Source organism: Schistocerca nitens, chromosome 1 (genome assembly GCF_023898315.1).
Source record: "Schistocerca nitens isolate TAMUIC-IGC-003100 chromosome 1, iqSchNite1.1, whole genome shotgun sequence".
Classification (NCBI taxonomy): Eukaryota; Metazoa; Arthropoda; class Insecta; order Orthoptera; family Acrididae; genus Schistocerca; species Schistocerca nitens.
The window spans coordinates 1189776645-1189793133 of NC_064614.1; the positions used below are offsets into that span (position 1 = coordinate 1189776645).

At 44.0% G+C, this 16489-nt stretch overlaps 1 protein-coding gene across 1 annotated transcript; it reads left to right on the top strand.

The window, feature by feature from the left end:
• Positions 1-2649: 2649 nt before the first annotated feature.
• LOC126233379 (cuticle protein 67-like) lies at positions 2650-12854 on the top strand. Its single transcript, XM_049942861.1, has 2 exons — positions 2650-2658; positions 12357-12854. The coding sequence occupies exons 1-2, from the start codon at positions 2650-2652 to the stop codon at positions 12852-12854; spliced, it is 507 nt and encodes a 168-aa protein (XP_049798818.1).
• The last annotated feature ends 3635 nt before the right edge of the window (positions 12855-16489 follow it).

Consider the following 16489-nt stretch of genomic DNA (forward strand, 5'->3'; position numbering starts at 1 on the left):
ATAAAAAGGAGTATGCCGACGCAGCGACGTCAAATAAAAGAGGTATCCAGTACTTCCAGAAACAAACTATCGACTGTTTGGGCCGTTGACACACTACTTCCTAAGTACGAAGGCAACTGCCTCATACAGTAGATCACATCTGAGGATGATCACTATAGACTGAAATCGACAGTAAATTATTAAACATTTGCGATCAAGCACTAGATATAAAGAGAATTAAAATCACAGTGTGGATTAGATTGTCAGCTCACTGAATTTTAGGTCCACTCTTATACCTTATACATATGAATGACATTCCATTTAACATTCATAAAGCAGAATTGGTACTTTTTTTAAAGGCGACACTAGTATTATAATAAGTCCCATTGGATACAAAACAGCAGAGATTATTAACCTTGTTTCTCAAAGTATTATTAAGTGGTTTTCTTAAAAAGGCGTCTCCCTACATTCTGAGAAAACACTCAATATTCAGCTCTGTACAATAAATAAAAACAGGAGTCAGTAAATAGGGTAGAATGCTCCAAATTTTTGGGTGCACGTATCAATGAAAAACGTGTACTGAAAGAAACATATTACTGAACTGCTTACACAACTAAATTAAGCTGTTTTTCAATTTCGCGTAATTGCTAGTCTTGGAAAGAAACGAATGAACGTCTTGACATATTTTGCATAGTTTCACTCAATAATATCTTATGGAATAATTTTCTAGGGTAAATCATCAGTTAAAAGAGAAAGTACTGATTACACAAAAGTGAGGATCAAGAATGACATGTCGTATCCATGCACGGTTGTGACGTAGACACCTCTTGAAGGAGTTAGGCATTTTAACTGCACCAACACAATACATATATACGCTATCGAAATTTGTCATAATGTATCCATTACAGTTTGAGAAGAATACCAATGATATTACCTACACCATCAGGCGAAAAAATTATCCTTCTATTATCGAAGCTAGCACAGGCTCACAAAAGAATTCAATGGAGCAACTAATAGACAGTCAGAATAGCAAATTTTAAATATAATCTAAAATCAGTTCTCCTGGACAACTATTTCATGGACGAATTTTTATTTAAAAAGTGATAAAAATATGTATTTTTATGTTACCACCAATCACACCCTGTAGACTGATTCGATTCCAGTCATTTTGATAAAAGAATCTATAAATGATCTGTGGAACATGGAACTGACTAATTCCAAAAGGTCTGAAAGATATACGGCCAAAATACAAAAAGTGTAGGAGGTGTAGCCGGAGTACTGTTGAACCTTGAAATGTAGCACCTCATTTGTTTCACTGTCAGATCAATGCGGAGATGCATACATGAACAACATGAACAACTTGTTCACACAAAATCTCATCGTATTCAATGGTAAACTGAGATATTCAAACGAGAGTGCCATTCTCTACAGCGCCGTGTGGCATGGAGACCGGTTCGCAATTGCTTTCCGAAGTTGCCACCACTGTAGTGAGATGCAATGTAGTGGTGTGAGACTTGTTACAGTGCTGACCCACCGTCCTTTTCCGGACAGAAGTTGGTACGAAACTTTTCATTTCTGAAAGTTAGAGATTGGCACAATAGCTGCATTTTCTTAATAACAAACAGACGAGATCCTTGAGCATAAAACGACTGAAACGGAACAGGTACTCCGTTTGACCAGGAAAAAGTGAAGATGCATACATGAACGATTTGCTCACGTCGTTTCATGTCGTACTCGAAGGAAAATCGAATGAGAGAACCAGTTCCTCAAGTTTCGTGTGGCATGGAGCCAGTTTCTAACAAGCTTTCGAAAGTTACGACCAGTATATGGGAATGAAACGCAATCGTGTGAAACATTTACCAGTGTTGGCACGGTGTCCAGTTCCAGACAGGAACTGATATAAAATTTTTTATTTGAAAATTCGAGATTTGCACAAAACTTGCACTTTTTTAAATAAAAATTGTTCAAATGGCTCTGAGCACTATGAGACTTAACGTCTGAGGCCATCAGTCCCCTAGAACTTAGAACTAGTTAAACCTAACTAACCTAGGGATATCACACACATCCATGCCCGAGGCAGGATTCGAACCTGCGACCGTAGCGGTCGCGCGGTTCCGGACTGAAGCGCCTAGAACCGCTTGGCCACCGCGGCCGGCATAATAAAAATCTGTTTCGATCAAACAACAGATCGTTCTCAGGTATAAAACGGCTTCAGTTAGAAGACACGTGTCAAATCATGGCAGCTTGTATCTAGATCAACGTTAAAGTCCAATTGCGTTAAAACCATACAAGACAGCTGACTCTTTTTTGCTGCCAGAAATAACCTAATGTGTAGTTCTACAGCGTCTGTTGACCAGATATACTCGCGTGTTACACATTTCGAGACATGCTGGACCACACATAGTCACTCGGCCGTGGAAGGCTTGTGCAAATCGGCGTCTGCTGCGCTGTCCGACTATTGCCAAACGGTCCTCAGCCTACCCCTCCAGTCGATGCCGGAGCCTACTGGAGCGCCCTCCCCATAGGTGGTACTTATAACCTGAGGGTCACGTGACCACTGCGAAGCGGTGACCAATCCAGCCCACAGCGACGAAGTACCATAAATAGGGGTTCCGGCCACCGCCGAGGTACAGTTTTCTGCGCAGCACATCAGAAAAACACCAACCAACCATGTACAAGGTGAGTGCTCCTCCATACTCGTCGAAAATAGTTAGTTAGCGCTGTAAACCACTAATCTACATGCTCTCTTTATGGCAACGAGATAGTTTAAGATAAATGCGACGTCAAATAGACTAAAATGTAATGTAAATCCTAATGAATGTCATCAGAAACAAAAGAAGGTGGATATTCAGCTCCTTTGATTCGCCTCTTAACTTCGGAGGTGTTGCAGAGCAACTTTCGTACGGTTGCTTTTGAAGTTCGCATGAAAACATGCTTCCAACGATGGTGCAGTTCGTCAGATTGCATTTCAGGGCTTAAAATGCACCGTAGAACTATTTTCGTGTCAGTTGCGCTTGTAGTATCGACCAATCTCATGTCAAACTGTGCTCGTGAACAAGGATGCAAATTGCCGCATGAGTTTCTCTGTGTGCTCCTCTCTCCGCAACTGAAGCTACATAAAAGTAATATTCACAGCGAATAAATAAATAATTACAATGAACGTATTCGCAGTCATATGGACTGACATCAGCTGTATAATGGAATAACAACAATGAAAATATCGCGAGCAGTAGCCTTACAGTTTGGCTCTCCGAGCACGGTTCACGGCCAGGCCCAAATTTCCATGTACTGTCAACCATGTGTCTAAAACCTGTACCTGTACATCCATTATGTATATTCCCATACAAGGGAGACATTTTACCTGTAAGTCGCTTGCCCGCTGTCGGCCGATGAACCGATATTGCAGTGCCTGTGTTACTCCGAATTACGATGTAAGATTCCCTCGGCCTTCATGCACGGCGGATACCTTCAGGTGACATGATTTCAAACCAAAACGTCAAAGGTGTGTCGTACTATTTCGTAATTTATACGTACTTTTTGCAACGGTCAAAATATCTTCCTCTTTCGACTAAGCTCTGCACAGTCAAGTAGCATAATGGACGAGGTGTAAAAACAGTGTTTAACATTCTGAGGTATTTGTCCCATTTCACTGCCTCCGAATTCAGATTTTATGTAGTTTCGCTGAATTACTTCAGGCTAATGGTAACATGATTCGTACAGAAGGGTCGCGTCCCAATTCTGTCCATACCCTCGTCAGATCCTAGTTAATACTCTGTTTCCGATTTGCACGGCTTCGATGGAATGTTAAGCTTCAACCTATCTTCTCCTTTATAAGTGATGTTGTGGTTTGGATACGGCGTTAAGCTGCTGGTCATTCAATAACAGACCTGGTACGCGAGTTAGCATTTCGAATGAAGACGGAGAGAATACGATCATGCCTCTACATCTGCATATATACTCCGCTAGCCACCAAGCGGTGTGTGTGGCTGAGGGCACAATTCCCCCCCCCCCCCACCCTCCCCCCGCCTCACGACCCTCCGTTCCACTCGAAGATCGCGCGAGGGAAAAACGACTGTCTGAACGCCTCAGTACGAGCTCTTCCCTTATCTTTGAATGATGATCATATCTCGATTTGAAAGTTGATGGTAATAATATAAACTCTACATCCTCGGCGAAGATTGGATTTTGGAATTAGTGACCATCCCCTTCTGCTTAGCGCGTCGTCTCTCTGCAATTGTGTCACACTTCAAACATTCTATGAGATTTGCAACGCTCTCGCGATGGCTAAATGTACCAGTCACGAATCTTGCCGCTCTTCTTTGGACCTTCTCAATCCCTTGAATCAGACCAAACTGCTAAGGGTCCCATACAGACGAACAGTACTCCAAGACTGGACGAACCAACGTATTGTAAGCTATCTCCTTTGTTGAAGGACTGCATCCCTTCAGGATTCTACCAATAAACCGGACTCAAGAGTTCGCCTTACGCGTTACTTGTGTAATCTGATCATTCCATTTGAGATCATTTCGAATAGTCACTCCCAGATACTTGACTGATGTTACCGCTTCCAAAGACTGATCATTTATTTTGTACTCATACGCAGTAGGTCACACTTACTAATGTTGAGAGATAACTGACAGTCATTACACCACGCATTTATTTTCTGCAAATCCTCATTGTTTGTTCACAACTTTCGTGTGATACTACTTTCCTGTGGACTGCAGGATCATCGGTAAACAGTCTAAGGCCGCTGTCTATACCATCAACCTGATCGTTTATGTAAATCGTAAAAAGCAGATGACCTATTACGCTGCCCTGGGGCACAACTGAAGTTACTCTTGTTTCTGTTGAAGTTACCCCGTTCAGGACGACATACTGCTCCCTGTCTGTTAGAAAACTTTCTATCCAACCGCATATGTCATTGGATAGACCGTAAGCGCGCACTTTTTGTAGCAAGCGACAGTGCGGAACTGAGTCGAACGCCTTTCGAAAGTCGAGAAATATGGTCAACCTGGGACCCGGTATCTAGGGCCTGTTGTATATCATGCACAAAGTGCATGACCGCTGTTTCCGTCCTAGTTTCTGCAGATGAGCTTCTCAGTGTCTAGAAAGGTCATTATGTCTGAACACAAAATACACTCCTGGAAATTGAAATAAGAACACCGTGAATTCATTGTCCCAGGAAGGGGAAACTTTATTGACACATTCCTGGGGTCAGATACATCACATGATCACACTGACAGAACCACAGGCACATAGACACAGGCAACAGAGCATGCACAATGTCGGCACTAGTACAGTGTATATCCACCTTTCGCAGCAATGCAGGCTGCTATTCTCCCATGGAGACGATCGTAGAGATGCTGGATGTAGTCCTGTGGAACGCCTTGCCATGCCATTTCCACCTGGCGCCTCAGTTGGACCAGCGTTCGTGCTGGACGTGCAGACCGCGTGAGACGACGCTTCATCCAGTCCCAAACATGCTCAATGGGGGACAGATCCGGAGATCTTGCTGGCCAGGGTAGTTGACTTACACCTTCTAGAGCACGTTGGGTGGCACGGGATACATGCGGACGTGCATTGTCCTGTTGGAACAGCAAGTTCCCTTGCCGGTCTAGGAATGGTAGAACGATGGGTTCGATGACGGTTTGGATGTACCGTGCACTATTCAGTGTCCCCTCGACGATCACCAGTGGTGTACGGCCAGTGTAGGAGATCGCTCCCCACACCATGATGCCGGGTGTTGGCCCTGTGTGCCTCGGTCGTATGCAGTCCTGATTGTGGCGCTCACCTGCACGGCGCCAAACACGCATACGACCATCATTGGCACCAAGGCAGAAGCGACTCTCATCGCTGAAGACGACACGTCTCCATTCGTCCCTCCATTCACGCCTGTCGCGACACCACTGGAGGCGGGCTGCACGATGTTGGGGCGTGAGCGGAAGACGGCCTAACGGTGTGCGGGACCGTAGCCCAGCTTCATGGTGACGGTTGCGAATGGTCCTCGCCGATACCCCAGGAGCAACAGTGTCCCTAATTTGCTGGCAAGTGGCGGTGCGGTCCCCTACGGCACTGCGCAGGATCCTACGGTCTTGGCGTGCATCCGTGCGTCGCTGCGGTCCGGTCCCAGGTCGACGGGCACGTGCACCTTCCGCCGACCACTGGCGACAACATCGATGTACTGTGGAGACCTCACGCCCCACGTGTTGAGCAATTCGGCGGTACGTCCACCCGGCCTCCCGCATGCCCACTATACGCCCTCGCTCAAAGTCCGTCAACTGCACATACGGTTCACGTCCACGCTGTCGCGGCATGCTACCAGTGTTAAAGACTGCGATGGAGCTCCGTATGCCACGGCAAACTGGCTGACACTGACGGCGGCGGTGCACAAATGCTGCGCAGCTAGCGCCATTCGACGGCCAACACCGCGGTTCCTGGTGTGTCCGCTGTGCCGTGCGTGTGATCATTGCTTGTACAGCCCTCTCGCAGTGTCCGGAGCAAGTATGGTGGGTCTGACACACCGGTGTCAATGTGTTCTTTTTTCCATTTCCAGGAGTGTATGTTCCATGATTCTACAAGAAATCGATGTCAGTGAAATTGGCCGATAATTATGTGCATCCGATCTGCTACCCTTTTTATAGATTTCTATGACCTGGGCCTTCTTCCAGTCCCGTGGAACTTTCTGCCGTTCCAATGATCTCTGACAGATGACGTTAGTTCGGTAATTGGAAGGGGGAATGGTGCTGCAGTCGTCTATCGTAAACGAGTTTTTGAGAGCTAGGTTTAGAATTTCGGCCTTTTGTTTATCATCAGCAGTTACATTACCCGCACTGTCAGCAAGAGAAGGTATTGAATTATTTGTAGCGTTCATAGAACGATTGATGTACTTGCTTCAAAGCATGCGGATTCTCTGTACGCGAGTCAGGCTGCCAAAAACAGTGCGATCATATTTATAAAAAGGTTCGTAAATTTCAAAGGTAGTTTAAAAACGGTTTCTTTGATGCTAGTTGCTAGGGGCTTTAAAGCACGATTTACTTCTGTTGAACGCTGGGGCCCTCCGTTGCTTGTACATAGCCAATTGCCGTCAAAAATAAAATCCAGCAAGTATCAGCAGGTGGTACGGTAACTCAGAAACATGATTTTCTGCAGTGAAAATCTCTGCATTTTGAGAGAATGACCTGCACAAAAAGTAGATTAGCTTCCGCTAGATCTTCAGGAAACGACACTGTGGCTTGCATCGCTTTATTTCGATTGACGCAGCTGTATATTTCTCTGACAGAACTCTTATATCTAGGGGCAGGTGATAACGTATTATTGATGAAGTTTCCGATTGAACTCAATGACACTTTCATTTATGTCCGAGGCACTATGTAAGTACAGTTTCAAGCGGTGAAACTACAAATGAAGTGAATTAGAAGAAAGAATTTGCCTGCTACGAAAGAATGCAGCTTTGATACCGTGTCGCAATACCAGCTGCATATGATATTCTAAGTGCAGTCATTGTAATGATTTAGAGACTTCATTACCAAACTAGAGTGCACGGTACTGGCATCAAAACAGGCAGTTCTGTTATTCAGAGAGAACACCCGCCGCTGCTACTGATATACGAGGGTAATCCGAAAAGTAATTGCATAGACCTGTTTATTTCTACAATGGCTTACATCGGTTTAAAGCTTGAACATTTAACTTTTTTTCGACATAATCACCATTTCTTTCGACCCATTTTTTTAGACCCTGTGGCAGTTTTTGTATGCCCATGTCATACCAACTCGCCGCCATGCTGTTCAGAAATTATGAACCTCTTCTTTCACCTCGTCGTCGGAGCTGAATCGCTTTCCGGCCAAATGTTCTTTTAACTTAGGGAACAGGTGATAGTCACTGGGCGCCAAGACAGGACTATAGGGTGGGTGGATGATTATGTTCCACTGAACTTGTCGCAAGAGAGCAACGGTTTTCCGAGCGATGTGTGGGCGAGCGTTGTCATGGAGAATGTGTACGCCCTTGCTCAACATTCCTCTTCTCCGGTTCTGAATTGCTCGTTTGAGTTTTTTCAGAGTCTCACAGTACCTGTCAGCGTTAATTGTGGTCCCAGTGGGCATAAAGTCGACCAACAATACCGAGTGGGCATAAAGTCGACCAACAATACTGCTTTCCGATCTCAAAAGCCGGTTGTCGAGACTTTTCCGGCAGACTTTGTTTGTTTGAATTTCCGCGGCTTTGGCGAAGAAGGATACCGCCACTGGCGTGATTGTTGCCTGGTCTCAGATGTAAAGTGGTATGCCCAGGTTTCGTCACCTGTGACAATTGAGCCCAGAAAGTTGTCCTGTTCGGCTGCAAGCCGGTGAAGAAATGCGCGGGAAGCATCGACTCGTCGTACGTGGTCCTCAGTCAGCATGCGTGGCACCCATCTTGCGCACACCTTCTGGTAGTTCAACGTTTCCGTTGAAATCCTTTGAGCGTTGTTTCGGGAAACCTCAGGAACCAATGTGCAAAGATCATCCAGGGTGATCCGCCGATCTTCACGCATGCTTTGCTTACCCTTCAACACTGTGTCCTCATACGTTGACCGTCTCCCGCTCCTTTGTTCGGCGTGAATTTCGGTCCGAGAAGCTGCAAACTCTCAACACCACTTTCGAACATTTTTGACATCCATACAGGACTCACCATACACTTCCGTCAATTGGCGACGGATTTCAATCGGCGCAGTGCCCTTTCCGTTCAAACACCGAAGAACTGCGCGCAGTTCGCACTTGGCGGTAACATCCAACGGGACCTCCATTCTCAACGGCTACCAAGCCAAGACTGAGCGGCTCAGCGCGGCGTACACATGTTTCCACCCAGCGTGTGAAGCACTCTTCATAACAGTGTGACCAACTGCCACCCAAACACAGTTTTGTATTTATAAAAAAATAGGAGACCTTACTTTTAAGATTACCTTCTGTACGTCAGTCGGCTTTACTACTTGCAAGCAGTGCTACATTTAAGGCAGGCAGCGGGAAATGAAAGAAGAGCTTGTTTGCCTACCTACCTGGCCAATTTGCATTCACGGGCAGGTTGCGACTTCCCGGACACGCCCCACGTAACGCGTGGCCCGTGGGCCTTGTCCAAGAATGCTCCCGTCTGACCCAGTGCTGCCTGGACAGTTGAGTAACGGCCCGTAACGGGTCTATTTCATACGCCCACGCCGGGTGCCACTCCTAATGGACGAAAATTCAGGTTACCCCCACAACACATTTCTAAAATTAAAACACGCTGTGTGCAAATTTTAGCCTCTCCAACAGCTCTTTTAGATGATTTTTGTAAATGTGAAGAAGGCATATAATATAGTCTAGTTGTTAGTATACTTGAACGTAAGCCTTTTTTTATCATCACCAAATTGTAATTTACTGTAACTTGGTATCCCGAGCGAGTTGGCGCATTTCTATTCAAGAGGAGGGCGGCTCAAATCCTCAATTCAGATTTAGGTTTGACACGGATTCCCCAAACTGTATAAGGAAATGCTGGGATGGTTCCTTTGAAAACATATCGGGATAGTTTCCTTAACTGTCCTACCATAATCTGAGACTGTTCTCAGTCTACAATCTTCACATCGTCCACTTTAATCTTGCTACTTTTTTTCCGCCCTCGTAATATGACAATTATGAGTCGGTTGTTCTGACTACCTTTTATAGTTTTTACGATCGAAGCAGTGAATTTATTCACGAACAAATGATTATAATGAATGAAATGATCGTATGGCATTGTTGGCCGGGAGGCCCCATGCGGGGAAGTTCGGCCGCCGTATTGCAAGTCCTTTTTAGTTGACGCCACTTCGGCGACTTGCGAGTCAATGATGATGAAATGATGATGAACACACAACACCCAGAGAAAAATCCCTGACCTCGCCGGGAATCGAACCCGGGACCCCGTGCGCGGGAAGCGAGAACGCTACCGCAAGACCAGGAGCTGCGGACAAATGATTATAGAAAACCCGTAAGGACTCAGCGAGGTCCTCTCCAACCTACCAAAGTTTGAATGCAGTCACATTTTAAAGCTTCGCACGGAATGGTTCAATGGTCAGATCATTAATTTACCTTCCGTGTAAAGACACCACGAAAAAGGCAATCCTGACGATACGCTCTTTTGGTAGAGAAGTTTAAAATTAGTGTTCTGAGGGCTTCCAATAAAGCAGCACTAGAGACAAGAGTATTTGCAGTTTATTCAAGGTTCGGTTTGTCAAAAAACATACCACGTTGCTAATCTTCCAGTTGCCGGGCATGGCAACCCGCTTCATTTGGTAGGTTTTGATTGCTACTATGGCTTTTCTACCAAAAAAATCTAAAGCACTGGGGACTTCAAATTCGCTCCCTCTTGTCTGAAAATCGAAAACGGATTGCACAGTCAAAGTTTAACACCCGTATGGTAATCATTATCCATTTAAGAGTATGTGGCTCACGAACGTATCTGCATAACTGCCTGCCTAATGATCTTAACAATAAATCTTTCACAATATGACTCAGATAGTATCATCTACTCAGAGCTATTAAAGCAGATACAGATAATGTTAAAACTGGGGTACCCACAGTTGAAATAGTTGTACGTAATTGACTGATTCATACAGTACAACAGTGCTTAAATACAGGTGTTAAACTATTAAAATATAAACATGAATTAAAATATAAAAATGAATTTAAGTATGTATCGACTTAAATAAATGCAGTTCAAGCGGACTATTGGATTTTTTATTCAGTTTTATGTTTTAAATAGTTATAAAATCTGTACTTAAACGCTGTTGTGTTGCATGAACTGTCAATCAGTTTAGCTGTCACGATAATTTCCTGTACCTGCTGTCATTCTTCAGTCATGAGAAAGAAAGTGGAAGTAAGTGAAGTAGCAGTAAGTTACATTTATTCTCCCGCATTAACAATACTGGGATGTTACTGGAAGGAGTGCAGTTGCCTTTTTTAAGACGTGTATGGCTTGACTAAGGAAGAAAGATTAGAGATTAACGGGCTGTCGATTACGTAATCATGAGAGACATAGCACAAAAGCAGATTGGAGAAAGATAGGAACGGAAATCAACCACAGACTTCTAAAGGGAAACCTCCCGCCATTTAGAGATATCACAGAAAATTCAAATCTGGAAGGGGGATCTAGTCGGCTGTCGATTTTCGTTTTGTGTCTTCTAAGCCCCCTCAGTTTAGGAAGGAATTTTTCATTAGAATTCAAACGATGGGCGTCTTCTTTGGAAATTTGTGGTAAGATCTTATGGGACCAAACTGCTCAGGTCATCAGTCCCCAAGCTTACACACTTCTTAAGGGGGGGTAGGACGTCAAACGGACCGACTTGGAGCACGAGAGGCACCACAGGGCATTTTAATTTCCATTGTCTATACATTTACAAATAAATTCATAAAACTTTGTCAGCATGACCAGGAAGGATTCAGAATTCACACTCATAGCAGTGGAAGTTCGAAAACGTAACGAAATAATTTTCTTTACGTGTGAAATTTCATCATTTTTTTCACTTACTAATGACAGCATTTGTTGCTATAGGTACACTTTTCTTAATAAGTAAGAGAGATTCTTCGAGGAATTTTGCACAGCATACAAACCATACTTAAATGTGTATGAAACTCTAGAATTTTCCACATCTATTAAAAACTTTTAAAAACTGAGGTAATTAACTATAAAATTTGTGTTTTTTCTAAACATGAAGTTTAAAATATAACAGCTCGTTCGTTTTTTCATAAATTAAATAAATTCCAGAGTTTCATACACCTGTAAGTATGGTATGTAAGCTGTGCAAAATTCATCGAAGAATCTCTCTAACTTATGAAGAAAAGTGTACCTATAGCAACAAATGCAGCCATAAGTAAGTGAAAATATGATGAATTTCACATGTAAAAAAATTATTTTGTTATGTTTTCGAACTTCCACTGAAATGAGTGTGAATCCTGAATCCTTCCTGGTGATGCTGACAAAGTTTTATGAATTTATTTGTAAAAGTATGTACACTGGAAATTAAAATGACCTGTGATGCCTCTCCTGCTCCAAGTCGGCCCGTTTGGCGTCCTACCCCCCTTAATCTAACTTAAACTAACTTACGCTAAGGACAACACACACGCCCATGCCTGAGGGAGGACTCGAACGTACGACAGAGGGAACCGCGCGGACCGTGAAAAGGCGCCTCAGACAACGCGGCGGCGTCTTCTTTGTTGAGGACACTTGCAACACTTTCGTGACCGCTAAGAAAATCAATGAAAGTATGAGACGACACGAAAAACGCTTTGCAACATCCATTATGAGGTGTCGTATTTCCTTCTTTTGACGTCACCCTGTGGCTATTTACATCCTTGAGCATTCCTTGACACCTACACATATTACACTTTTTGTAGTACGTTTATATTGGCAGTTTACTTAGCCCTGCGTGTCTCACCAGCTTGTCCCACAAGTGGTTACCTTGCGACTCTGCCCTACAGTTCGCCGTCTTCGCCGCCGTGCTGGCCGTGGCCCGCGCTGCCTTTGTGGCCGCCCCCGCAGTGGCCTACGCCGCCCCCGCTGCCTATGCGCCTGCTGCCCTCACGTCGCAGAGCTCCAACATCCTGAGGAGCTTCGGCAACCTGGGACAGGTGTCCACCTACTCCAAGACCATCGACACGCCCTACTCCAGCGTCACCAAGTCTGACGTCCGCGTCAGCAACGACGCCGTCGCCCACGTGGCCGCCCCCGCCGTGGCCTACGCCGCCCCGGCCTACGCGCGTGCCTACGCCGCCCCCGCTGCCTACGCCGCCCCCGCCGTCGCCGCCCACGGTCTGCTGGGAGTGGCCTACTCCGCCGCCCCCGCCGTCGCCCACCTGACCTACAGCACCCCGGCTCTGTCCTACGCCTGGTAGACGGATTGAATCCCCATCATGATCAGCCGTTATCTATTTATTCTGCGCTGCGTGTAAATAAACTTTTCGACATATAACATGCATTCTTTATTGGCATATCACCATTAGTTTGTTGCCATTACCTTATAAGTTCAATGCTTCCTTGAAGATAAGAGATACAATTCTCTGCAAAACTTTCAAAACCGTGTATCCAGGAAACACTGACTTGAAAGAAGGGACAGGATGACGGGAAATGTATTATTACATCCGGACGTAAGGTCTACCCTACTAAAGGGGGCTATTGAGGGGAAACCTTGCAGCAGTCGGCCGACATGGGAATAGATCCAACGTTGGAAGTTCTTCTCTGAGATAAAAAACTTGTCACAGGACTACAGACGCGGTTGCCACATCAACTCAGTTTGAAAACTGAACACAAAAATTTACATACATATACACTTCTGTTGGCCTATTCTATAGTATGAGATGCTAGCTTGGAGACAAAGAGACAAGAAAAAAGAACACGACCATTTCTCAGCCACACTGACCATACTGGTTGTGATGTTTAGACCATTTCACAAACTATTGTCGACAGATGTACGGATTCACATGTAAACAGATAAAATACTACAACACACACTCAGCAGTTACATAATTAACAATCAGTTCGCACACGCCACTCCCGATCTACCTTAGGTTATATGACGATAAAGGAGATGAGAATCTTTACGTCAAAGTGGACAAATGCCAACTGCAAAGCGAAATAAGAACGAACCAGAATAAGACTGATCGAAAGGTTCCAACCTGAATCTAATGTGGTTAATGGAAGCGATGTATAGCCTACTAGTATACCAGGACTGCGGTGCAATGTTTAGACCTCTTCTCCTTACGAGGAAAGGTACCTAAAATTTTTAGAAAGTAACACACTAATCGGACCTTACAAATGTTACAGAGTAGGATAAACAACAACAATATACACAAGAAAATATAAACGGTGTGACTTCATTAAGGCTCGTGGCAACTTTGGCATCTCCGACATGAATCCTGAAAGGAGATTCTGACTGATTGATACAATAATTGCTATTTCATTATTCAGTTTTGAAATTAATTGTTAAGATTACCCAGATAAGTAGTGACATATAAATTAGTAGGCTGATACCGAAAACAGATTTGTGTGAAGATTACATAAAGGAAAGAAGGGAACATGTCTTTTAACGAAGAGACGATAAAAAATCGTTTTGCTCTACACACTGCCTGATAACTGATAAAATATTCCGGTATAGCAAGTTTTCAATTATTTCTTTGTCCATATTTCATACTGGGTTTTAACGGTTATATTATTTTGCTATTGCATCTACTGCACTGGTTAACTGTTGATCTAGTTGGTTCGCCTATTCTTTCGTCCACTACCCTATTGATCAGAGTTCACGATAATTTTTCGTATTCTATTTTCTTTCGTCTTGTAACATAGTTTCTCCATTTGTTCCTGTCTGTTCAGTAATACTTTATTCCCAATATTCGTCTACAGTCGTATTTATTATTCTATCTCATAGTCTGTAGCAAACTTAATGTTCTTAACAGAGTCATGTCAACTGCTCGTATTCTGCGTTATGTTCAGTTGTCCCCGACGCAGTGCTGCGTAAACTGATTGGTACTGCAATTATTAGGGTTTCTTTTTTCATTCAATTATCTGTATATGATGCCTTTACCACAAATGAGTTTTTTTTTCTTCAATGTATCTCTTTCGCTTAGAAGGAAGTAGTATTTTACAAGAAGATCTTTCGACTCAGCAGGCCAAAACTAAATTCCACCACGAAGTTCCGAAAAGCCTGTCCAACCAGTAGGGCAAAGCGAAGAGATATGACACACATTTCTAAAACACTGACTAAATCATGTAAAATGGGTATGTAAAAGTATAAATGTTTGCCAGATGTTTGGAATGCATTTCTCGTTTTTGAAGAAAAGATCGCTTGCGTAAACACGAGTTCAATGAAATTGCAATTTCAAGCAGTACCTAAAGAGATTATATTTTGTCAACGCTCCTCCTTGGGTAGCTGAGATGACGCACCGTGTTAGTAGCACTATTTCAATCCAATGGAAAGAATGAAGGCATCAGGAATAGGACTTGACTATTATAAACGCATACGGTAACTACTGCAAACGAATTACTGAATGAAATTATTCATATACAGGTAATTAAGCAAAGAAGTTACAAGACAGGAATTATCAAAAAATGGTTCAAATGGCTCTGAGCACGATGGGACTCAACATCTTAGGTCATAAGTCCCCTAGAACTTAGAACTACTTAAACCTAACTAACCTAAGGACATCACACACACCCATGCCCGAGGCAGGATTCGAACCTGCGACCGTAGCAGTCCCGCGGTTCCAGACTGCAGCGCCAGAACCGCACGGCCACCGCGGCCGGCCAGGAATATCAATCTACTTTTGTATCAATGTAATTTTGGCTAGTTTTTCTTCCCACTTCCTCCATAAAGGGCACATATCTTGTAAATTTAGCAATCTACATGCAACAAACGTTTGCATTCTACACACTTTAGATCGAGTTTTAGTCTAAAGTTCAACTCATTCTACACATTCATCTTCATTGAATTAGTCTGAGCCATTGCACTCCTGGCCGCAATTCTCAAATCTTCTTCGCTTCAAGAAACTCGATTTGCTTTCCGATTGTAGGTATATGACATGAAGTGTTTAACCTGCAAGCACAACACGGGCGATTTAGACAAACTACACTACACTATAAGCGCGAAATTGCCGCACAATAAATTGACACCGGTTTTAATTTTACGTCTGCTCTACTACTGCTTTGAGGCTTCATGGGCCTAAAGCAGTGGTGGAAAAGACGCACATTGCCTTTCCGGTATACAAAAGTCTGACTAGCATTGAACAATCCACACGCCATTGTCATTGACCTATCTATCGCTTGCATCATTCGGTATTTCGTTAGTTCCTTTGCATGCCCATTATACACGGAAGAGCCAAACAAACTGGTACACCTGCCTAATATCTGTAGGACCCCCGCGAGCAGCAGAATTGCCGCAGCGCGACGCCGCATGGACTACATTAATGCCGGAAGTAGTGCTGGAGGGAACTGACACCATGAAACCTGCAGGGCTGTCCATAAATCCGTAAGAGTACGAGAGAATGGCCATCTCTTCTGAACAGCACAATGTTCATGTCTGGGGAGTTTGGAAGCCGGCGGATGTGTTTAAACTCAGAAAAGTGTTCCTGGAGCCACTCTGTAGCAATTCTGCATGTGTGGGGTGTCGCATTGTCCTGCTGGAATTGCTCAAATCCGTCGGAATGCACAAAGGACATGAATGGATGCAAGTGATGAGATAGGATGCTTACGTACGTATCACCTGTCAGAGTCGTATCTACATCTACATCTATATGGTTACTCTGCAATTCGCACTTAAGTGCCTGGCAGAGGGTTCATCGAACCATTATCATACTACTTCTCTACCATTCCACTCTCGAATGGCGCGTGGGAAAAAGGAACACCTACATCTTTCCGTTCGAGCTCTGATTTCTCTTATTTTATCATGATGATCATTTCTCCCTACGTAGGTGGGTGTTTACAAAATATTTGCGCATTCGGAAGAGGAAGTTGGTGATTGAAATTTCGTAAACATATC